At 43.3% G+C, this 26,465-nt stretch overlaps 1 protein-coding gene across 1 annotated transcript in view; it reads left to right on the forward strand.

Annotated features, from left to right (window-relative positions):
- LOC147430301 (ATP-dependent (S)-NAD(P)H-hydrate dehydratase-like) overlaps positions 1-26,465 on the forward strand; it is a 174,177-nt gene that overhangs the window by 112,071 nt on the left and 35,641 nt on the right. The window contains exons 5-6 of the mRNA XM_086494773.1: positions 21,241-21,303; positions 21,385-21,563. Of these exons, the coding sequence (XP_086350899.1) occupies positions 21,241-21,303; positions 21,385-21,563 (242 nt within the window). The remainder of the gene's footprint in view (positions 1-21,240; positions 21,304-21,384; positions 21,564-26,465) is intronic.

The following is a 26,465-nucleotide window of genomic DNA, read 5'->3' on the forward strand; positions in this document are numbered from 1 at the left end:
AAAAGGTAAGAGAGAGAGAAAAGGATCTTGCATAATACCTTATTTGTGACTTGCAAATGGATATGGTTCGTTAGGTTGCTATCGTAGAACTTGTACAAAACTCACTCAATGCTTAGTGATTGCTAAACATTGCCAAAACACACACACATTGTCTTAGGGTGTGGGAGACCTCTCACCACAATACCCTCTTACAATGGACACAAAATTGGCAATGAAAAACACACTAAAAAACTTCCTAAAATCAAGATCAACCGATAAAAACTCAAAATACACAAGTCACTTTGAATTCACCAAACCGTATTGCACAAATGGAAGGACGAAGATTTGAACATCGAATCACGCCTTTGATGCACCAAACCCCAAATTATTGATGATGAAGGAGCATATATAATAGTGGTTTTGAGATTTGTGGAACTCACGCTCTCTCGCTTGCAATGTGTAGCTTGAAGAGTGAAGCTCACAAGTGGTTGCTACACCTAAGTCTCTCCTCACGCATAGAGTGTTGGGGTGTTATGTGAGATGTTGGAGGTTGTTTTACAAGAAGGAGAGGGGCCTATTTATAGGTTGGAGACCCCTCATTAAGATTATTGGAAATCTTAATTTACAAGCTAACAAATCAGGATTATGATTTTTTTGAATATCAAAACATTGCGGGCCTTCTTTGTCTGCTTGAGTCATGGGTGTGGGCTCAAAAGAAAGCATTATTGATGGTAGATAAGGTGAAAGTAAGTTTTAAAGAAGGGGAGAGGGAGAGAGAGAGAGAGAGAGTTACTATACATGTCTTGAGGTGAGGTGTCTTTTATGGTTAGGTCAATGCTATTTTGTGTTAGTATGTTAGTCGTTAGTAATCACTAGAAAGTTAATGTTACATTTACAATGGGTAGAGTGAGTTGATTTGATGAAGGAAGAGGGGTGAATTAAAAGAGAATCATTGAGATAGTGAAGCTTTGAAGAAGCTTGAACTCACTTGTGTAGGTTCTCAAAATGACTATCGATCTTCTTCTTCGTCTTCTCTTCTTTATGCCACCGCCGCCAAGGTTGATCATCGTGATGAAAATGGTAATTCCGTTGATGAGATCTTTTGATTGGCAGAGGTTAAGCATGGTACACATGCTGAATTTATGTATATATATAAGGGGTAAGATGGAATTGTACTTTGGAGATAATAGAGAGAGGCATAGAGATGGTGTATGTACATGGAGAGCTCATATGAGAGCTATGGGAGTAAGTGGGGAGGTTAATGGTGAGGAAGGTGAGAGAAACCATTGAAGGTGCAGGTTTGAGTGAGGGATTGAGAGAAATGTGTGTGTGTGTGTGTGTGTGTGTAGAAGTGTGGAAAGAGGTGAGAGAAGACTATGGGCTACTTGTGAGAAAAGTGGGCAGACTGGGGTCCACTCAAAAAATCATAGCTCATCGCTGGTAGCTCCAAAAATCATGAAAAAATTTGAGGTGATTATTCAGAGCGTGGGCTACATTTTCTCTTTTGACCACCGCTCCAAATTCGGAGTGGAGATAGGTGCCAAAATTCTCACCAAAAAGCCTGTTTTTTATGCCTGCAAAAGTCTTTTAGTGGCCCCCTCCTTTGTTGAATTTGTACAATGCATCCAAGAGTGAGCCCCTCCTTTGTCATATTATAATACAAAGCATTCAAGTTTCTCTTGACCCATGCATGGAGGAGGATTATTGGTGAAATAAGAAATATATACATGGTGGGACTAGTGTATGGACTATTCATGGACTTTAGCTCAATGAGCACATGGTGTTAGAATAATGAGTAAAAATAATAATAAAAATATGGAGGAGTTATGGATATGGAAAGATATTGGAATCATATGATATGGTCCCTCCTTGAATTATTTTGGGTGAAAGAGGAAAAGGTATGCAAGTAAATAATATAATAAAAGTAACCAATGAGTAGAAATCAATTTTTTGTTTTCACGAGGGTGAGGGTGAAAATGTGGGAGTGATTTGTATAAAGAAAAAATATAAGGTTAGAGTATGTACATATTGGCAAAAAATATAATTATGGTGTAAGAGGATGAAAGAAGGTGTACATAGGTTTAATAAAACACACACCTAAGTAGAAATATTTAAATAAAATACCAAAATAATTATAAAAAATCCCTATATTTAGGCCATATATACAATGAAATATTTACACACAAAGAGGCCATAATATACTTTTATTTTTTTTATTTTTTTTATTTTTTTTGGCTCACCTAGCCCAGTGACTAGCTAGCTGAGGGTTTTTAAGAAGATATGGGAAAAGCCCCCTAACTCACACACGCCTATGTACAGTGAAATGTCAGGGATAGCCACAGTGTTTGGGTGATTTTGTAGGGTGAGGTAACTCACTGTGGCAATTACAAAGAGCCGAAAAAACGGCTATCATTAGCCCTCCCTCAGGATGATGGTATATTCATGTACCATCATAGAGCATCTTTTCCAAAGAGAGTGCTTTAGAGTCCTTGACGAGATTTTCATTGTTTGGCCCCTTAGGATTTTGGTTGGAGTTACACTCATGCTTCATGTAACAATACTTACATGAGACAGCGGCCTTTGGACAGATCTTTGGTAGATCCTTTGGTAGAAGGCGACTCAAATAGGGCTTCAAGCGATACCCGTTTACTTTCTTGGAGTGCTCTTTACCATTCAAGTCCATAAGCTGATAGTAACTAGAATTGAAAGCCTTCTTGACTATGTATGGCCCTTGCCATCTAGTTTCAAACTTGGCATCAAAACGATTGTCAAGTCGATTGTCATACCTTAGCACAAGCTCTCCTTCCTTGATGCCTTTGTCCTTCAGTTTCTTGTCGTGCGTTTCTTTCGCTTGTGTGGCTTTCCTCTTGTAGCACTCGTATGCTGCTTCTCTTTTCCACTCAAGCTCCACTAACGTAAGAAGTCGATCCATCCATACCTCTCGATCATCTTGTGCTCCTTTGCCATGAAGTCGCATTGTTGGAATGTTGAGCTCGATAGGCTGCAAAGCCTCTTGACCATAGACCAAGTGAAATGGTGTGAACTCCGTGGCTTCCCTATATGTGGTTCGATATGCCCACAAGGCACCATCCAAGAAGTCATCCCATAATTTTGTCTTGTTTTGCACCATCTTTCTAATGATTCCTGCAATGACACCATTAGCCTTCTCCACCAAACCATTTGACTGTGGGTAGTATGGTGTGCTATGACGATGTAGAATGTGAAGCTCTTCACAAACTTCTGTGAGCAATCCTTTTCTAAACCCTGGACCATTATCAGAAACAATCTCCAAAGGTGTGCCAAATCTACAACAAATGTGAGTGTAGACGAATTTGCTCACTGTCTTCTCATTTACCTTTGCCACACTTTGTGCTTCCACCCACCTAGTCATATAGTCTACAGCCACTAGAATGTAGAGTTTACCATTTTTTGTCCTAGGCAGAGGACCCATAGCATCAATGCCCCACTTTTCAAAGGGTCCATTTGCAAGCACTATTTGCCTCGGGCCATGCACCAACCTTCTATTTCCATTTATCTGACAAGTGTGACAGCTTTTACACCAATGTTGAACATCCACATGCAAACTTGGCCAAACATAACCCGAAAGCAAAATCTTTTTCACAGTTAATTCTTGGGCAAAATGACCACCACATGCCTCTTCATGCAAACCTTTTAGAATGGCTGGAATTTCCTTGATAGTTGGTACTCGTCTGCACACTTGATCCTTCCCTCTTTGATAGAGGGAGCCTTCTAGGAAGAGATATACGCTTGCCTTCTTCATGAGTCTCCTCTTCTGAGCTTTTGTGAAGTCTGGTGGAAACTCACCCTCCAAAATGTAGCCAATGATGGGAGCCAATGACTCCAATCCCTGGTACCTCGGTTGCTTCACAGCAGCCGCCACCATGATGACCTGCACTTCTTTCTTTACACATGCAACGGCTTGTTGTGCAAGTAAATCAGCATCTTCATTCTGTTTCCTAGGAATATGATATAGTTGCACTTCTTCAAATTGATTAAACAATCTACGAATGGCATGAACTTTTGTCCGTAAGCTCTCATTCTTGCATGCCCAAATGCCTAAAATCTGTTTAACAATGAGAAGTGCATCTCCCTTTACCATGAGGCGTTGTATCCCTTGGCCAATGCACATCTTCAAACCTTGAAGTAGAGTGTCATATTCTGCTTCATTGTTGCTAGCTGAACTTGGTAGATTGAACTTCTCTTTCATGACCACCTCTCCACTTGGGTTGAGCAACACTAGCCCTCCCCCTGCTTTTCCTGTGGCTCGACGAAAAGCTCCATCAAAGAACAAAGTAAAAGCATTAGGAATACTTTTTGGTGGTGGCAATGGTAGGGTCTTTACTTCAGGCACCTTAATCTCCTTTTCGTGCACCCTATAAGTGAGAATCCCTGCCAATTGTGCACGCACACTATCTTCTACCTTGAAAGAGTATTGAAACTCTTGCAACTCCATAATCCACTTTGAGATCCTAGTACTAAGATTCATTTGAGATGACACCCAAGGGAACAAATTTTCTGCAGTGAGAATTACAAAAGGTTTTGGTAGCAAGTAGGATCTAAACTTTCTCACCGCAAACATGAGAGAAAGCATCATGAGTTCTGCTTCTGTGTAGTCTCTCTCCAAAGCATTCATGACCCTACTAGCAAAGTAGATGGGTCGCATCCTTGTACTGTGGGGATCTTGTTGTAGCAACATAGCACCAATTGTTTCCCTTCCAACACTAGAGCTAACAAAGAATGTGTACTCCCAACAAGGAGGCATGAGTGTTGGTAGCTCTGACAAAATGACTTTAATGTTACAAAAATACTCTTCAAGCTCATCAGACCATGCAAATTCTACTTGTTGTGTCAACTTTTGCAAAGGATGAAGCAACTCCGAAGCTAAGTGAATAAAGCGTGACATATACTTCACTTTTTGAACGAATGATATGACCTCTTTGAGATTCTTGGGTGAGGGGAGCTCAATAAGAGCCTTTGCCTTTGAAGGATCCACCTCAATGCCTTTATAGGAAACCTTGTGACCGAGCAAGATCACTTCATCCTCACCTATGTGGCACTTGTCGGGGTTGAGTTGACCTCCCATGTCGTAGAGCTTCTTTAAACCTTCTTCTACCCTTTGTAGATGCAATGATTTTGAGCTATAAATGCAAAAATCATCAATGAACACCCTAATTGACTTTCCAAAGAATGCTTGAAACACCATGTTCATGAAACGTTGGAATGTTGCAGGAGCATTTGTCAGACCAAATGGCATGACTCTAAAAGCATAACAACCCCAAGGAGTGATAAAGGTTGTTTTCAATTGATCCTCCAGTGCAATCCCTATTTGAAAGTAACCTGAGTAACCATCGCACACAGTGTACTTCTCATGACCAGCTACCTCATTTAGTATCTCATCCTGGAATGGGAGGGGAAAGTGATCTCTCTTTGTTGCCTCATTGAGGGGACGGTAATCCACACACACCCTCCACTTGCCGTTCTTCTTAGGAGTGACAACAACAGGAGAGACCCACTCTGAATTCTCCACTGGATAAATGAACCCTGCTGCTAGAAGCTTTCTTACCTCCTTGAGTAGAGCCTGCTCTTTGATGACTCCTAGCCTTCGTAGCTTCTGAGCCTTAGGTGTGGCCTCTGGCTTCAACTCAATTTTGTGTTGAACAGCATCTACTCCACGCACATCGGTGTAGTCTTTAGCAAAAAGCCTAGGAAACTTCCTTAGCACACATTTGAACTCCTCTCTTTCATCCTTTGTAAGTGTTGTTGATAGCATACCTTCCAGCATCCCTTCATCTTGATCACCTTCGTTCTCTTGAGGACCTACCTCCTCCAAGCCTTGACAAGAGGTCTCTTGGTTGCTTGGCTTAAACCTTACCCCCATGACTTCGATGGAAGACTCCTCTTCAGTAATGCTGCCGCTACTTTCTTCTTCTGAAGTGCTATCGGTCCAACCTTCTTCCGTCTCACTTTGAGATGATTCTTCATGGAGCTCCTCTTGGCGTTGCTCCTTCATGTCAAAGACAACCTTCTTGTGATTGTCATTCCTGCAAATTAGCTTTCCACTCTCCCAATCCTGCAAAGCTCGCATTTTCATTAGCCATGGTCTTCCTAGGATAAATGGATAACCACTTCCCTTGGTCGACATAACATAAAAATCCACTGCCTTCTTAATGCCAAAGGCCTCCACAAAAACATTTTTACAAATGCCTACGCACCTAGCCTTGCTATTGTTTGCCATTTTCACTTTGATTTCAGGTGTCTCATGGATGTGCATGTCTAGTCTTTGCATGAGCCCTTCTGTCATGATGCAAATTTGTGCACCCCCATCCACTAGACCTTTCCTAACCAATCTTCCTTTTATGTAACAATCTAGCACAGGTGTAATATCCTCGTTCATTTCAGCATGTGCAATTTTTACAACAGGAAAACTCTCTTTTACCTTTCTCCTAGTGCTAACTGCCTTTGTTAAATCCCTCCTAACTTGTGGGCATAATGCAAGAAACTGAGGCCATGAGATATCAGGACCCTTACCTCGCATGTCTTCCAACAGGTTGTATGGAGCCATACCATGTCCAAGAGGGAAGTCTTGGAGATTGATACGACGTCGAGTCCTCTTAGCTTCCTTGGTCTCCTTTGCCTTCTTGCCTTGTCCATGGTCACTCTGTGATGGGACACCCTCTTTCTCTTTACCTTTTCCTCGGCCACGCTTAATGCCATTTGCTTCCATGTCAACCTCATTTGAGTTTGTCACCTCTACCACATGCACATTTGGATCTGGCAAAGGTGGAACTCCTTCTACCCCTTGTGGAGGTGGTCTTGGTCCATTTGGTCTTTGTAGAAGCCTTGGTTGTGGACCAGTTCCTTCACCTGCATTCATCACTGGGTAATTCAAGTTAGGTCTCCCTGGCTCCCCACGGGGCCAAGGACAATTATACATCCCATGTCCAGACTCTCCGCAATTCCAACATTGCAAGACTCTCCTAGGTCATGGATCTCGCTCTTCAGACTTCTTTGCTTGTCCCTTTGGACCTACAGCTTGTGCAAGGTGAATTGACAAGCTGCTTAAAGATTCGTTTAACTTCTCAATTACTTCCGCCGTTACCTCAGGAAGCTCCCTAGATGTTGATGCTTGTGACTTACCTTTGGGTCTAAGAACTTCTATTGGAACCTCTCCCCTTAAGCACTTGAGTTTCCTATACTTCTCAGCAGCCCTAGTTTCCGCTGCATCAAAAGTAGCAGGTGCACCCGCCTCAACTTTTACCTTAAGGTCAGGAAAGAGTCCGGCTATGAACCTCTCCTTCTTTAAAAATTCTGCACCATCACCAGGGTTAGCAACATTTCGTATCCATAGAGCCCAAAGACGTAGAAACTCTTGCTTGTACAAGTAGTAGTCATCTAAGTCTTTTTGCTTATGAGAAACAATGTCTTGCCATAGTTTTTGAGTGTTTTGGGGATCAAAGAAGTATCTCTTAAAACGATTCAACACTTCTGTGTAATTCCCCTTAACTTCCTCAGACAAAGAGTCAAACCAAGTACTAGCATCTTTCCTAAGGACCACCTCAAACATTTCTACACGTTCTTGATCGGTTACTATCCTCTTGATACGGCAAGACATCTTGAAATTTGCTAAAAATAATTCTGCATCCTCTCCAGGCTCTCCAAAGAAAAGAGGATATCTAGACATTTGGCGTTGGCTCTCCATTATTATGAAAGATTACAACACGAGTTACAATAAGGGATACAATAGAGATTTAGAACCACTCGCCTGCAAATGAAGAAGTGAGAAAATACCACTCTAGGTTTTCTTCTTCAGCTATCCAAGCTTCAATAAGGTCTCGATTTGTTTGATCAAAACAAAAAGGTAGACTATTGATGAGCTCTAAGAAGGGTTGAAATTCTTCAAAGCTAAGGCGATAAACAGAAATCTCTAGAACTTCATTTTCTGGATCCAAAAGAGCAACCACGTCCCAAGTGATAAATTGCACTTGCTCTACAATTCCCAACGCACAAGCGGTTTGTATAAAAACTAGATCTTCATGCTCGTCGAAGGCCGTGAGAAAGTAGCAATTGACTAGGAGCTCCTTTCCTTCGAGTTCCACACAGTCGGAGTGAGGCAACCTTCTCACAATTTCATAAAGAACATCCTCATCAAGTCCAATCAAGTTTGCAAGATTTAAAGACTCCACTTGTGCTACAAAATTCCTGGACAAAACTCCTTAGGATTATGGTTAAATCATTCAAAAGCATAAAGAGATTTACAATGTCTCTATGAACAAAGTGTCATAGAAAGTAGAGAAGGATGAGAATTTATACAAATTTGCAATCTTCTCTATGCTCTCTTTATTAATACAAGCTCTAAATAGCTCCCTATCTCCTTTGTTGAAAGCGAAAGGAAGACTATTAATAAGACGCAAATGAGGGAAAAATTCACCAAATGTGAGTCTATGAAGCGTGAACTCTGGCCGCAAGTTTCCTGAAGAGTCTTCCTCAATGGTGAAATGCACTCGCCAAACGCCAAATTTCACTCTATTTACCAATCTTAGGGCACACACTAGTTGGATGAATGCGCGGTCTTCCTTAGTGCCCAACAACAAGAGGAAAATGGAATCCACGCGTAGGACCTTCCGTCTTAACTTTACCACCCTCTTGTTATGAGGGAGACGCCTTACTACTTGCTCCTGCAACTCAATTGGTAATAGAGCTAGATCTCTAAGGATTGAACTTTCACTGCACACACATTCCCAGTTAGAACAAATGATCGTTTTTTTTTTGTTTCTTGTAACAACTTGGACAAAGAAAAAACAAACATACACACTATTTTGCCGGGCTGCACTTCATTTTAAAATAAAATGAACACATGTACATCAAAAGAAGTGTGGTAGTTGATGAGAGGTAGAATGACAGGGTTTGGTGATGCAAGAATTTCTCCTGCTCTTTGGGCACCAAACATGAACACCATTCGTTGTTGAAAATGGATCTTTCTACTAATTGCAACATTTATTCTAATGTGTGGAGTAAAATGAAAGGGGAAAACCTCTATTCTTGGGCCATTATCCATTGTCTATGCATGACCTTATGCTTAAAACAAAACAAAAATATAGACGTCCAAACTAAGGTCGTACCTAATGAGAGGCAAAATAAAAGGATTTACTGATGCGTTTATCTCTGCCAACCTAAGAGGACCTAAAATTCTACGAATTACACGTTGAAATTGCAACTTAGTACTAACAATTATGTGTACCTTTTGCCTTGCAATGAAGGAATCATACAAATTCTCGTGATTCATGCAAGCTACTTGATTATGCTAAAGGTTGAGCCTACACAAAACATACACAAGTCTGTCCTCAGTGGGGGCACCAAAATTGAGGCGGTGCGGGGCGGGCAACAAGAAAGGCGGCCTCTAAACACCCCTCAAGGCTCCCGTGCTGCTAGATTGGGGCTGGGGCAACCACAAGCACAACAAAACAACAAACCCACAGCCAAACCCAAACAAGATAGGGGCACCACCTAGTTATGGTATGCGAACTAGGACGCAAGAGAGATTTTTGGTAAAACCAAGAAGATGCACCACACAACACACACAAACAACCTCACACCAAGACACACAAAATGGATCAGAGAGAGCTAGAGAAAAGGTAAGAGAGAGATAAAAGGATCTTGCATAATACCTTATTTGTGACTTGCAAATGGATATGGTTCGTTAGGTTGCTATCGTAGAACTTGTACAAAACTCACTCAATGCTTAGTGATTGCTAAACATTGCCAAAACACACACACATTGTCTTAGGGTGTGGGAGACCTCTCACCGCAATACCCTCTTACAATGGACACAAAATTGGCAATGAAAAACACACTAAAAAACTTCCTAAAATCAAGATCAACCGATAAAAACTCAAAATACACAAGTCACTTTGAATTCACCAAACCGTATTGCACAAATGGAAGGACGAAGATTTGAACATCGAATCACGCCTTTGATGCACCAAACCTCAATTTATTGATGATGAAGGAGCATATATAATAGTGGTTTTGAGATTTGTGGAACTCACGCTCTTTCGCTTGCAATGTGTAGCTTGAAGAGTGAAGCTCACAAGTGGTTGCTACACCTAAGTCTCTCCTCACGCATAGAGTGTTGGGGTGTTATGTGAGATGTTGGAGGTTGTTTTACAAGAAGGAGAGGGGCCTATTTATAGGTTGGAGACCCCTCATTAAGATTATTGGAAATCTTAATTTACAAGCTAACAAATCAGGATTATGATTTTTTTGAATATCAAAACATTGCGGGCCTTCTTTGTCTGCTTGAGTCATGGGTGTGGGCTCAAAAGAAAGCATTATTGATGGTAGATAAGGTGAAAGTAAGTTTTAAAGAAGGGGAGAGGGAGAGAGAGAGAGAGAGAGTTACTATACATGTCTTGAGGTGAGGTGTCTTTTATGGTTAGGTCAATGCTATTTTGTGTTAGTATGTTAGTCGTTAGTAATCACTAGAAAGTTAATGTTACATTTACAATGGGTAGAGTGAGTTGATTTGATGAAGGAAGAGGGGTGAATTAAAAGAGAATCATTGAGATAGTGAAGCTTTGAAGAAGCTTGAACTCACTTGTGTAGGTTCTCAAAATGACTATCGATCTTCTTCTTCGTCTTCTCTTCTTTATGCCACCGCCGCCAAGGTTGATCATCGTGATGAAAATGGTAATTCCGTTGATGAGATCTTTTGATTGGCAGAGGTTAAGCATGGTACACATGCTGAATTTATGTATATATATAAGGGGTAAGATGGAATTGTACTTTGGAGATAATAGAGAGAGGCATAGAGATGGTGTATGTACATGGAGAGCTCATATGAGAGCTATGGGAGTAAGTGGGGAGGTTAATGGTGAGGAAGGTGAGAGAAACCATTGAAGGTGCAGGTTTGAGTGAGGGATTGAGAGAAATGTGTGTGTGTGTGTGTGTGTGTGTAGAAGTGTGGAAAGAGGTGAGAGAAGACTATGGGCTACTTGTGAGAAAAGTGGGCAGACTGGGGTCCACTCAAAAAATCATAGCTCACCGCTGGTAGCTCCAAAAATCATGAAAAAATTTGAGGTGATTATTCAGAGCGTGGGCTACATTTTCTCTTTTGACCACCGCTCCAAATTCGGAGTGGAGATAGGTGCCAAAATTCTCACCAAAAAGCCTGTTTTTTATGCCTGCAAAAGTCTTTTAGTGGCCCCCTCCTTTGTTGAATTTGTACAATGCATCCAAGAGTGAGCCCCTCCTTTGTCATATTATAATACAAAGCATTCAAGTTTCTCTTGACCCATGCATGGAGGAGGATTATTGGTGAAATAAGAAATATATACACGGTGGGACTAGTGTATGGACTATTCATGGACTTTAGCTCAATGAGCACATGGTGTTAGAATAATGAGTAAAAATAATAATAAAAATATGGAGGAGTTATGGATATGGAAAGATATTGGAATCATATGATATGGTCCCTCCTTGAATTATTTTGGGTGAAAGAGGAAAAGGTATGCAAGTAAATAATATAATAAAAGTAACCAATGAGTAGAAATCAATTTTTTGTTTTCACGAGGGTGAGGGTGAAAATGTGGGAGTGATTTGTATAAAGAAAAAATATAAGGTTAGAGTATGTACATATTGGCAAAAAATATAATTATGGTGTAAGAGGATGAAAGAAGGTGTACATAGGTTTAATAAAACACACACCTAAGTAGAAATATTTAAATAAAATACCAAAATAATTATAAAAAATCCCTATATTTAGGCCATATATACAATGAAATATTTACACACAAAGAGGCCATAATATACTTTTATTTTTTTTATTTTTTTTATTTTTTTTGGCTCACCTAGCCCAGTGACTAGCTAGCTGAGGGTTTTTAAGAAGATATGGGAAAAGCCCCCTAACTCACACACGCCTATGTACAGTGAAATGTCAGGGATAGCCACAGTGTTTGGGTGATTTTGTAGGGTGAGGTAACTCACTGTGGCAATTACAAAGAGCCGAAAAAACGGCTATCAATACAGTGGAAGAGATCACCACTTTATTGACGGAGATCTTGCATGGGGCTGCAGCAGAGGCATACCCACACACTCAACCAGATCAGAGAAGACATTTTGGGAACATGCCTCAGAATAGTTGGTATGATGAGGAATGTAGAGAGATGAGATTCAGATTCAGAGCGAGCTTATACTTGGAGTCATTACATATAGACAGTCTCAGATTGCCCTTCGGCGCTTAGTGCGACGGAAGAAGCGGGCCTTTTTAGCCCAGATGGAATGTGATTTGTATCAGCTCTTTTTGAGCCGAGATTCAGGTGAGGCCTAGCGTCTCTTCCATGAGCACTCACCCCTCTAGTGATTACCTCTCCCGAGATTTGGGGTCAGTATGCAGCATCATTATATACAGTACCTGGGCAACCACCATTACCAGACCCTCTAGAACCATGTCCAGCCACTAGTACCTTCTTTACCACTGAGATGGTTAAGAATGCCATTGATAGGATGAGGACTAGGAGAGCATATGATCATGATGGTTTGGTGGCAGAGCACTTGATACATGCTTGAGATTTACTGTCAGAGGTTCTTGCGCGGTTGTTTAACCGTGTCATGTGTGAGGGACTACCCGAGTCCATTAGATTATCTACTATTGTACCTCTCTTCAAGGCAGGGGACCCCACTGTGCCAGGGAACTACCGTACTATTATGATAGGGCACACATTGGCACGGTTGTATGCATCCATTCTTGAACAACAACTGAGTAAATGGGCAGAAAATGAGGGCATACGAGCAGCAGGACAAGCTGGATTCAGGAGGGGTTTCTCCACTTTGGACCATATTCTTACGCTCAGAGCCATTATTGAGGAGGGTCGGGCACATGGGAGACGGATGTATTGTTGCTTTGTGGACTTCCTCAAAGCATTTGACACAGTGCAGAGGGCCAAATTGATGCACAGGCTACTGAAGTTGGGAGTACCCACAGAGATCATATGGGGGATCATGGCTTTATACGGCTCAGTGACTGCCCAGGTACGCACTCTTGAGGGGATTTCTGACATTGTTCATTCCACTATTGGAGTGAAGCAGGGGTGTCCTTTGTCCCCTACACTTTTTGGTATGTATGTAGATGAGGTCTCTGACTACATTGACAGAGAGGGTGACAGAGGCTCTCAGCTAGCAGGGACATGGTTTCCTTTATTATTATATGCTGATGATATTGTGTTGATATCAGAGTCGCCAGAGGGCATGCAGAGACAGTTAGATGCATTGCACAACTTTGCAGAGCATAGTGGACTGGCTGTGAACCTTGGTAAAACCAAGGTTATGGTGTTTAACACCACACCACAATGGGTCAAGAGATCGGCACCTCTACTCCTATATGGTCAGGACACTGTGAGTACACAAATGAATATACATATCTGGGGGTGGTATTCACGGGACCGAGGTTTACTCTGAGGAGAGCAGCAGAGACTAGACTGTCCAGAGCCTATGCGGCATTGGGAGGGCTAGAGAGAATGTGTTCGCAGGTTCAGTTTCAAGAACCACGAACAAAGCTATGGCTCTTTGATACTTTGGTTGCTTCAGCTATGCTTTATGGGGTCCAAGTTCGGGGACCATCTGTGAATCATGACAGTTGGAGGAACATGGAGAGACCCTTGGTATTTATGATATCCCGGATGATTAGAGCCAAGGCCTCCGTACCGCATGCGATTATTCGAGCGGAGGTAGCCGCCCCTCCTATTGAGATTGAGGCTCTTACTAGATCAGTGTCCTTTATGCACAGTCTATGGGATACACATAGAGGCAGATATACTAGATTGGCTCTTGAGTCTTCTAGACAGTTAGCGATGCAAGGAGATGCATCATGTTGGTATGCGCAGATGACCTCATGGTTTTAGAGGCATGGTCTCAGCATGGATAGATTGCCTCCTTTTCAGTATTCCCTAGATGCACCCTCCCTGCCAGTCACACGGACGGAGATCACTAGACTCATTCGGCAGGATCTAATACAGTTGGACACCAGGAGGACATGGGTAGAGCCTATGCAAGAGTTGGGCACGAAGATGGCTTTTTACAAAGAGCACCTTCTCCAACTTTCGGGAGATGGGTTTGTGACTCGTCCGAGCTACATGGACACTCATTTGTCTCATGGTCTGCGATGTGCTATTGGTCAGATTCGCACATCCTCACACCAGCTGGAGACTGAGACGGGTAGATTCAGAGGGATACCGCCGGAGTCTAGGATATGTCAACTATGCGGTAGAGAGCCAGAGATAGAGCTACACTACATATGCCACTGCACTATGTATTATGAGATACGAGGGCGCTTCCATTGCTTATTCAGGGAGGGTTTTGGACCCCTAGATAGAGTCATGGGGTATCAGGGTCAGAGATGCCTTGGCTTATATCTACTTGAGCTACACCGACATAGAGATAGTCTGTTGAGGAGACATGGAGCACGACAGTCGCAGAGACAGATCACAGACTTCTTTGGATCGAGGGAGCCAAGAGACCAACCACCAGCACAGGGTTGTACCCGCATTCATACGAGAGGCACCCTCATTGACAAGGCGACTGAGCTCGGGAGATCAAGACGACCACGACCGAGACATAGGAGCACACTCCATCGACGGAGACTCCAACAAAGGATCATAGGCATTCTAGCACGACACCCAGATTGTCATTGAGGGCCTATTTTACATTTTCACATTTCACACTCATTTTCAGTTTTCATTTTTTACTTTCAATACTTTTTGTACTTGTACTTCAGACGTTGTATTAGATTCACCACTTTGTATCTGATGGTCTCATAGGTCATTTGGGCCTTTTGAAGACGTTAATATAATATATCATTTCATTTCTCTCTCTCTCTCTCTCTCTCTCTCTCTCTCTCTCATATGGCGGACAGCAACGCGCAAGTCTTTGTAAGCAACAACATGTAGGTTCCTCTCAGCAGCGCGCGCAGGTTTCTGTAAGCAGCAGCGTGCAGGTCTCTCTCCCTCTGCAACGGGACGCAATCTCTCTCGCTGCAACAGCCCGCAGACAGAGGCAAGGGTTCGCGTGGCAGCAGAGACACATACCTCGCGACAGCAGCAGGGGGAGCAGGTCACGCAGTACAGGGTAGAGCGCGCAAGATAGGGCTGAATGAGCAGGGCACAAGATAGCACCTTCAGAGTGGTGGTCGACTGCTTTGGAAGGGGTTTGAGCCTTCAGGAGCAGAGGCAACGCATCAATATTTTACATTATATTTCCTTTTCTTTTCAGGTCTCTCTCTTTCGGCAGGATCTTATCTAGCTTGATACCAGGAGGACATGGATAGAGCCATCACGGGAGTTGGGTACAAAGAGGGCTTTCTATAGAGAGCATCTTGTCCAACTCACGACAGACGGATTTGTCACACGGCCCAGCTACATGGACACACATCTATCTCATGAGTTACGATGTGCCATAGGCCAGATTCGCATATCTTCACACCAGCTTGGGATTGAGACAGGTAGATTCAGAGGCATACCAGTAGACAGTAGGATATGTTAGTTATGCCATGCAGAGCCAGAGACAGAGTTTCACTACATATGTCACTGCATAGTCTACTATGAGATACGGGGACGCTTTCATTGTTTATTTAGAGATGGTTTTGACTCGTTAGATAGAGTCATGAGATATCAGGATCAGAGATGTCTCGGATTATTTCTACTTGAGATATAGAGACATAGAGACTCTCTATTGAGAGGGCATAGACAGACACAGTCCCAGAGACGCATCTCAGATTTCTTCAGTTCGAATACCACAGAGGCAGAGGGGACACCACCATCACAGAGCTCGGTTCCACCCATACACATACCAGCAGTACTCTCATTGACCGAGCTATAGAGTTGGGGAGATCGAGACGACCACAACTGAGGAGGGGAGCCACGCAACACCGACGGAGATTGCGGCAGAGGATCCACAGGATTCTAGCACAACACCCAGAGTGTCGATCAGGATAGGCTTCATGCTATTGCTATGTTGTATCATGGTGACACTTATCCCCACTTTGTACCTTGTGGCATGATACCATTGCTCAGCTTACCAACCACCCATAGGACTTGGTAGCACTTCGAGACAACCACGACTGAGGAGGGGAGCCACGCAGCGACGGAGATTGCGGAAGAGGATCCACAGGATTCTAGCACGACACCCAGAGTGTCGATCAGGATAGCGTTCATGCTATTGCTATGTTGTATCATGGTGACACTTATCCCCACTTTGTACCTTTGTGGCATGATACCATTGCTCAGCTTACCAACCACCCATAGGAGCTGGTAGCACTCCTATCTCAGTTTCTAGTTTGTAGTTTTCTTTGTTTGTACTCAGACTTGGTACTAGACTCACCATTGTAATCAGTTTGGTCCCATAGGTCATTTTGGCCTTTTGTAGATGTTAATATATCATTTCATCTCATCTCATCTCTCTCTCTCTCTCTCTCTCTCTCTCTCTCTCTCTCTCTCTCTCTCTCTCTCTCTCTCTCTCTCTCTCTCTCTCTCTCTCTCTCTCTCTCAGTAATTGGGCAGAGGGTGAGGGTGTATGAGCAAAGGGCCAGGCCGGTTTCAGGAGGGGTTTCTCCACTCTTGATCATATTCTGACACTTAGAGCCATCATTGAAGAGGGCAGGTCACATGGGAGACGGATTTATTGTAGCTTTGTGGATTTCCACAAAGCATTTGACATGGTACCGAGAGCTCGATTGATGCGTAGACTGTAGGAGATGGGGGTCCCCATAGTGTTGATTTGGGGGATTATGGCTCTATACAGATCAGTGATGGGACATGTACGCACTCCGGAGGGGATATTTGATTTAGTTCACTCCACCATTGGGGCGAAACAGGGTTGCCCATTGTCTCCTACTCTATTTGGTATGTATGTTGATGAGGTGTCTGATTACATTGACAGAGAGGGTGATAGAGGTGCCCAGCTGGCAAGGACGTGGATCCCATTGTTGTTATATACTGATGATATTGTGTTGATCTCCGACTCACCAGAGGGTATGCAGTGACAGTTGGATGCATTACACAAATTTGCCGAGGATAGTGAATTGTCTGTAAACCTTGGTAAAACCAAGGTTATGGTGTTTTAACACCACACCACAGTGGATCAGGAGATCAGCACCGACTCTCACATATGGTCAAGAGATTGAAGAGTATACAGATGCATACACTTACCTTGGAGTTGCCTTCATTGGGCAGAGGTTTTCTTTGGGGAGTGCAGCAGCGATTAGACTGACTAGAGATTTGGCGGCTTTGGGAGGCTTGGAGAGGATGTGTTCGCAGGTTCAGTTCTAGGAACCTCGGACAAAGTTATGGCTCTTTGATACCTTAGTAGCCTCAGCTATGTTGTCTGCGGTGCAGACATGGGGATCTTTTGTAGGCCAGGATGGTTGGAGACGTATGGAGAGGCCCTTGGTATCTATGATCTCTTGACTGATCAAAGCCAAGGCCTCCGTACCCCACGCTATCATTCGAGTAGAGCTAGCTGCCCCTCCTATGGAGATTGAGGCACTTACCAGATCAGTCTCCTTTGTGCACAGCTTGTGGGATACTCCTAGAGATAGATATGCTAGACTGGCCCTTAAGTCTTCCAGATAGTTAGCTCTTCAGGGGGACACTTCATGCTGGTATGCACAGATGACATCATGGTTTCTGATGCATGGTTTCACCATGGAAAGGCTGCCCCCTTTCCAGCACTCTCTTCGGGCACTCTCGATGTCTCTTACACAAGTGGAGATTACTAGACTTATTCGTCAGGACCTGATCCATCTGGATACCAGGAGGACCTGGATAGAGCCGCCACAGGAGCTGGGCACGAAGATGGCTTTCTATGGAGAGCATCTTCTCCACCTCACAGGAGATGGGCTTGTGATTTGACCCAACTACATGGACACACATATGTCTCATGGTTTGCGGTGTGCCATTGGTCAGATACGCATATCCTCACGTCAGCTGGAGATTGAGACTGGTAGATTTAGAGGATACCAGCAGACAGTAGGATATGCCGCTTATGCCAGTTAGAGCCAGAGACAAAGCTACATTACATATGTCATTGCACAGTGTACTATGAGATACGGGGCCGTTTTCGTTGCTTATTCAGAGAGGGATTCGTGTCCTTTCTCTAGGGTCATGAGTTATGAGAATCAAAGATGTCTTGGGCTATATCTACTTGAGTTACACAAATATAGACACTTTACTGGGGAGTGATAGAGAGAGACAGTCCCAGAGACAAAATACAGGTTTCTTTTCACTAGATATGGGACAACCAGAGGAGCAGTCATCATTACAGAGCTCGGCCCACACTCATTCGACCACTACCGGCACTCTCATCGACCGAGCACTGGAGCTACGGAGATCTAGACGGCCACGATTGAGGAGAGCGGCTACTCAGCATCGACGGAGACTACAGCAGAGGATTCGAGCCATACTCTCTCGATATCCAGAATGCAGATGAGGATGGAATCTAGTAGTAGTATCTAGTTCTTTTGTATCCAGACATGGTATTAGATTCACCATTTTGTAACAGATTGGTCTCATAGGTCATTTTGGCCTTTTGAAGACGTTAATATAACATTTCATTTCTCTCTCTCTCTAGCAATAAAGTGGGGCTTTGACCCTTTGCATTACATAAAATCGACCCTCGGTCTGTATACAAGAAATTGGGAAAAACCTAAAATATATACAAGGAGATCATGGGGAAAAATTCCAAATCAAACCACATGATACATCTAGGGATAAAGAGACTCTAATCAAGTGGTGAAATGTAGCTATCCGATTGTGATCAAGTCTACACAAACCTGGCCAAAGCTCTGTCCACCCAGGCGATGTAGCAAAAACCACAAATACCAATGTTGTGTATCTAATTGATAAAAAGCATCCGTTGTAAAAACCTCCTGTAGCAGCTCACAAAAGCTAAGGGACTGTGGAACCCCTAGGCTGTGCCTCCAAAATTATCCGCATCCACTCTAACAGTTCCTGATGTAAGAGAGGCATGAGGGCCTACTCATTGTCCACCTCAAAAGCCAATGGAAGGTACCAAGATGCACATCTCTTTTATCAAACCAACTTCCCTAAGGGCTCCCTAAACTGACTCTCAAAAAATTCTATAACTATCCATAAAGTAAATGGCCTCTACCATTGTTTGCTCTTGGATGATATCATAAATAGCCTCCCTCGTCCAAAAGGAGTCATCATGTAAAACCTGCACTCTGAATTTGATTATGGGAGCTCTCTCTCGGCCAAGGAAACGTGACGTGCTCCTAACAATTGCAAAAAACATGTCGACATATAGTGGCCTGCTCTTCAAAGAGACATCTGGAAATCTCCATGAACCAACCGCAAAGAAATGTGCAAGCAAGATCTCAGATAATGTGACATCTGCTGGAGATGTGAAGTCTGCTGAATAGTCAAAATCCTCTACAAACTACAAAAAACTCACGCTCTTGCTCCCCCTCAATAATGCCTATTGTGAGAGGCACCTGCGAGTGAATCTCCAAGAGATCCAAAGTCTACTAGATTGGCCTATCTTGAGGCAACTTAGACTGCTCATCGACTACCATCGAGTGTTGGTCCTCCTCTATCCCTCTGTCCAATTGCTCTAGAATGTCCTCTTGATTCTGATATGGTAACCTCTACTCCAGAGATCTATTTGGGGGCTGCTCTGCCTCTGCAAACCTCTGCCTCACTACTTGTCTATAAACAAGGATAGATTGTGCCTGTACTTGTCTCTGTGTCTGACCAATATTGCACTATTGCCGAGAACTCTATTGGGCCTTGTTGCCGTACAGAACTGTGCTTGGATTGCTCTGGCTATGAGGGTTGGTTCGGTTTGCCTATGACCACAACCTCTTTGAGTGTAGCATCCCCTTCCACTCAAAAGTATGGTATCTAGAACAACTATAGATGGGGTAGTAGCCACCTTTATAGATGGGATAGATGTTTGGAGCTGCACTGAACACATGATTGGTATTCCAAAGATAGAACCCATCTGCCATAGAAGGTACTATATTACTTGAGAGAGAGCCGATGAAATTGATACCCCTAACCGAAAAACTCGGGATGGTAGAGAGTGAAAGAGTGGAATGCGGAAAGGGTGGAAGTGTGAGCGTAGAGAGGAGAGTCTGTCTTGAATGAGTGTGTGTGTGTGTGTGTGTGTGTGTGTGTGTGTGTGTGTGTGTGTGTGTGTGTGTGTGTGTGTGTGTGTGTGTGCGCGAGAGAGAGAGTGGAGGACATGAGATGGAGAGACTTTTGGTAACTCTAGCTAGCTTGGTAGACTTAGTAGGGATGGGCAGGCACAGTAGCTCGAGTAGGCTGGGCAGGTAGGACAGGGGTGATAGGGTCACGTGGGGCGCCTGGGCCGGGGGATGTGGCCGGCTGAGCCACACAGTGGCGCGAGGGCAGAGTAGAGGTGCAATGGCGGGGACTGTAGAGGCACAACGGTGGCACAAAGGTGAGGAGAAGCGGCAACAAGCAAGGATGGGGGTGAAGGGCCGCAACCAGGACAGGGCGGAAGGACGACTAGGGCAAGGGGAGGGAGGAGTACACACACACATATATCTTCCTGTTTACAAATATATATATGCATATACATGGTTCTTTTGCGTCTTTTGGAAATCTCTTTCCCAAAAGCTGGGGGTTCCCAAAATAGAAACATTTGTGTGAGATTGCATTTGATGCAATACTTTAAACGTGATAGAAAGCTAGAAAATTGAGAGAAGTGGCCAAAGGCCAAAAGCTTAAACTTCCAGGGAAGAAAGCCTCTCTTAAGACGAGTAAAAGGAGCCCTGCAAGGAAAGGCCTCCATCAGTTCACATGGATATCTACCTCTTAACTAAGAACGTCAGGATGCAATGAGTAAGCAACGCCAAAATGTCACTAGGAAGAGTCAAGCTGAACAGCGGAAGGATGGGCTAACTTTGGCCAACACTCTAAAGCATCCCCCTACACCACCAATCCGTGTGAGCAAAGTGCCACCTATTCTTCCTTTATTCGTGAGAGGGGACCAAATTCTTCTCCTTTTGTTGCCGTCCAGGGATGCCACAGTTTCTCTTCTGATGTTGTTGCCATACATTTAAATAGTTATCTAGGTATTTATCGATGCATCTCCTCTAGTTGCCACCATAGAGGTTCACTTGAGGAAGGAGGAGCATGCACTCTTAAATACTTTTGAATGTAAAAGTTTGTGTCAACAAATTTTATAATAATTGTGTGGCTGTTGCAGGATTGTATTAAAGAGGTTATTAAGTCAGCTCGAAATGAAAATATTCCTTTGATTCTTGATGGGGTATGTAGTACCACCTACTCTCAAAAAAAAACACTCTTTCAAGTCTGTTATCTTGTAAGTAATTCGTGCAATGTTCTGTAGGATGGTCTATTTTTTATAACACACCATCCAGACTTAGTATGTGGCTATCCCTTGGCCATCTTGACTCCAAACAAGAACGAGCACAAGCATTTAGTTGCGAAAATGATGAGTGGCCCGAAAAAGTGGCAAGATGTACCTGATAATGATATGGAGGGGCAATTGAAGGACCTTGCAAAACAGTGACTTTCTCACTCTTGGCAAAATTTGATATTCTTGTCTTCTTTCAAGCGTCTTTCAATTTTATGCTTTTCAACAAGTGTTATTTTGTAGAGATGCTCAATCAGGAGAAAAGTGAGCTTGGGGGTGGGGGGGGGGGGGGGGGGGGGGGGGGGGATGGATATTGAGAGGGAATTTGATCATGAGAGTACACAATAGAAAATCTTTTCAAGGTATGGCTATACGTACAGTATGCAACAAGATGTTATCATTCCCAAGTGAATTATCACCAAAGCATTTGACAAAGTTTTTGGCAAAGGATTTCCAAAGATGTTGATATAGTCCTTAAGAGAATAGAAGCATCTTCCTTGGCTGTAGTGTGTCTTGCAATGGAACTTAATTTGTAAGTAGCATATTTAGATGCTTTTAATCTCTGACCACATTTTTCTTGTGCCATGCTCAAACGTTTTCGCACATAGATATCCTCTTGGTGACACTCTCTCCCTAGCATGGCCAGGGTCGCATATCCTCATGTGAGTCTTTCTCTTGTGGATGCGCTCATGGTCAAGCAGGTCACAACTGCAAAAAGGTAACCCCTAGATATACATATGAAGTGACTACCTCTACCTGAACTTTTGGACTGTGGATGTGGCAAGACTCCTGCCTTGTCTTGAGATGTGGAAAATCATGACCTTGTTCTTCGTAAGATTGACTACAAGGCCCCCCTGTGTACAAAAATGACTCGGTGCCTAGAGATGTTGTTCCTCGTGTTGAAGCAGAGACCAATATGATATCATCAGCGCGTAACATGATATGGACAGATGTACCTGATAGGTCGAGCCTATTTTCTCCTACCCGGACTATGAAGTGAGCTACCTCGTCGATGTAGAGCATGAATGGTATCTTACATCCCTTGACATCCAACCTGGGCATCTAACTCTACCAAGTACTCGCTTGGACAAGGCATATATCTCCATGTCATCTCTGATGGTATGCCCAGTGATTGTAGATTCCAAAATAGCCTCTCTTGGGCATTATGTCAAAGGCTTTGCGGAAGTCCACAAAGTAGCAATGTAGCTTCTTCGTAGTTTGCCAAATGGTCAGCATTGTCTTTTTGGCTAGTACAAATTGAGCCTGTTTGTTGAATCTATCCTTAATATTCCATTTGCCATCATGTCCACCGTGAGTCTTTGGAAGATCGGAGAAAAAATCCATAGCTATATTCTCCCGTAGTCGATCTGGTATAGGTAAAGGATGTAGGAGTCGTGTTGCTTTGTGCCTGTCATACTTCACTTTCTCACATACCAGAGAAGTAGCACAAACTCGTCCAAGTCCTTTTTGAGTTGAAGGGAATAGAAGTAATTATGAACTGCCTTCAGTGTCGCCTCTATTCCCCTATGCTCACAAAAAGGAGGACTGTGACACTCCAACACCTTTTTGCCTCAAGCCTCGTGTCTCACACAAATGGTCTTCCGCACCAATAACCTTCCTCGAATATCTCACCTAAATCTGGGTCTGTAGCATACTTTTCTCGCATCTCATCAAAGTCCCAATTATGTACTGCTATAACAACGGATTTCTGTGGCTTGTGACACAAAGCATCTACAACCACATTCTTCTTGCCCCTCAAGAACACTACCAAAACATGAATCTGAGACAGAATGTTCGGTCATCTTATCTGTTTCTTTGACAACTTTGTCTGGGACAAGAAATACTGCAGACTCTGGTGATCCGTGTACACGGTGAAGTCTGCGCTGAGCAAGTAATGCTTCCACTCACTCAAAGCATGATTCATTGTTAAGAGAGTTCCTTCTCATAAATCTGTGCAGTCCTCTCAGCCTTTGAAAGCATCCGATTCTCATAAGCTACTACATGGCATCCTGCATCAAGACCGCACCCAAAGTGCTCCCCAAGCATCACAATAAATCTCAAAATAATTTTGCAAATTTAGTAAAGCCAACATTGGCCTTGAAGCCGGCTTCTTCTTGAGTGGCTCAAATGTTATAATTTGTGAAGGTCCCCAAGTCAACGGTACCCCTTTTTGAGTAAGGTCCTGCAACGGTAAAGATCTCTACAAAATCCGTGAGGAATAGACAATAATAAGAACATAAACCCAAGAAGCTCTTCACATCATACACCTTCTACATTGTAGGCCAATTGCAGATAGCCTCAACCTTTGTTGGATTCATGCTAACACCCTTTAAGAATCAATGTGTCCCAAGAAGTGTATATCTATTAAAAAGAAATCACTTTTATTTTTGTTGATTGCCAATCTAAGTTCCCTCAGCACTTTGAACACTCGTGTCAGACACTCTCTATGCTCTTCTTCAAACAATGATGTGGCCTCAATCTTGTCTTCTTCCTTCTCTGTGTCGTCAAGTCCTCATCGTCAAAGTTGGCATCATCTGTATGGTGCTTCTAGAAAGTGTTCCTATCGGTACGCGAGAACCAAATGCATCTACACAAGCACCCTTGGCCCCCATATTGAAAAAAGAAAGCTTTCTGTCCAAGAAGCCTGGAAAGGATTTTGACACACGTCTTTGCGAACCAGAACATGACTCACACTGACCAACTGTCGGTACACGTCACGGTGTATCTCTTTCTAAAGATCCTCTTTTATGATAAAAGAGTTGGAACCCCTTCTTGTTGGTAGATGTCGTCGGCTTTGGCTTTGCTTTGACTTTCATCAGCTTCTTGGATTTAGGGTTCATTGTACTATGCCACTGCTTGAAAACTTCTGTCTCATCGGCCAAATCCGTGTGTGCTTGGTATAGAGAGGATCCATCAAAATACCAAGAAATCAATCCATATAGATATGAATCTCCAACTGGCACCTTTGGTCGGCAACATTGAGAACTATCTCTAGGTTGGTTGGTCTCCGCAATAGGAACACCCCCTCCCTTGCAGCGTGCAGGTACCTCAAGACGAACCTCTTCTCGTTGAGCAGCCTTCTCATCCTAAACCTCTTCATGGTGGGCTCTTCTTCGACTTTATCCTCAGCTTCCTCTTCAACTTCTTGTTCTTCATACTTGTACTTCTACTCAGAGTCTCTATCAAACGCATTCATAATGTGGGCTGCAAAAAGTCGGAGCGGATCCTCTGTAGGAGAAGAATTGACTGGATCTTTGGTATTACTATAATGGGCAGGCACTGGCAAGGCGGTGAATCAATAGCAAGCAGACAACTAATTTGGAAAACTGCACACAACACTTCAACTAAAAGAGCAAACACATTAGAGCGTAAATCTCTACCCAGTGCATTGGCCCCAAAGTCATGCGCCTGACATGGCACTTCTTTCTTTATTGGGGATCACAAATGCAACAGCTGAGGACTCACTCTGCAATCTCTCAACCATTCGCTAATTTGCAAGAAGTAATACCCTAGGCGTCCCTATAAAGGCATGTAGGCCCAAAAGCAACTAAAAAGAAAAGTCGTCGCCCAAAAGCTTCAGTGCTCTTGAAAGTCAATGCTTTCAGTAAATGCCAAAAAAGCAGACCCCACATCCAAGTGCCACGTCAACGTTGTACGGCTGCTACGTTAGCATTCCTGGATTCCCGTCACGTACTCGGTCATGAATTACAGGGCTGGGAGTTTGGTCTGCCCAGCTCCTCTCCTCAGACGGGTCTTGCCACATCATCACTTTGTGAGAATACCCAGCACCAGACCAAGACCTAGACACAAGTACAATGGGGGTGAGAGGCTAACGTGCAAGGGATAAGTGCAGTGAGGTGCCAACTCCAAATTTAAAGACTGAGTCCTGAGGAGAGTACCCCTCTTAGCACTAAAAACAACCGAGTGATTGCAGACTTAACGAGCTACTAAGACTACATACATGTTAGTGAAGATATACCCACTCCAAATATCTTGATGAGTGGTTTGGTTGCCACCTCCAACTATCATGCAAGTTGAGGGTAAGGATCACGGCTGGTCCATTGGTACAGGTTGTTGAGAAGCGCATTCCCTAATCACCAATGGCATAGCTTTAGGCTATGGAGGATGGAGCCTTAGCTTGGCCATGGTGTTAGGGTTAAGGTTAGGGTTACAGATCTGGAGATTAGGGTTAGGTTATGCCAAGGGCAAGAGCATAACGAGAGACAGCATAGACACAATGATAATGCTCAAAGTGTAAATACTTCATTAGAGAATAGCCTCTAATATAGGCTAAGTGCTTTACAGTCTCATTGGCTAGAGAGGTTGCATCCTCTTGCTATTGGACCATGTCATCAAATATCTCTTCCTAGGTGGCTAGAGGGCTTTCCCACAATGGTGCTACAAGTTGGGTTTTCCCTAACAATCGCCCCTTAAGCTAAACTTGGGGATCATGGTGTACTCCTAGGCTAACATGATTCATCTACCTGATACGTCATGGTGGTCCTCACTGGATTTAACACTTCACGGTTCTTAATCAGATACATCATGGTGATTCTCAACAGATTCAACGACCATGGTTCTCTTCAAAATTGTCTTTGTCTTCTTCATCTTCATTGTTGACGTCATGTGTTGTCGGCTTCATGTTGTTTTTTGTCATTTCATCTTCATTTGTATGTCGATGTTGTGCTTTGGTTACTTGATTTTTGTTGGTTCGTATTATCGAAGGTGCAAACTTCATGGACGATGGAAGGAACGCATACAATTCAAGTGCCATGCTTGTGTATGTGCTCATGATGATGGGTGGTCTTATCATAGAGAACTTCTCTGGACAGTATCTAGAACCCGTGCTCATGTGTGTATAAGTGCCTTCATGCATATGTAGTACATACATTTCTACCAAATGCTTTGTACATAAGCCTGCAACAAAGTCTGATATGTGAGTGTGATTTTTTGCGTCGGCAAATGATGGTGAAGATGTGCTCAAGAAGATGGTGTGATAGAAAGGTCTTGCCCAATGTAGGGTATGGTGTATATCAATGAGCATGGGATCTGTA

Source organism: Adiantum capillus-veneris, chromosome 22, assembly GCF_014529385.1.
Source record: "Adiantum capillus-veneris isolate H3 chromosome 22, ASM1452938v2, whole genome shotgun sequence".
Classification (NCBI taxonomy): Eukaryota; Viridiplantae; Streptophyta; class Polypodiopsida; order Polypodiales; family Pteridaceae; genus Adiantum; species Adiantum capillus-veneris.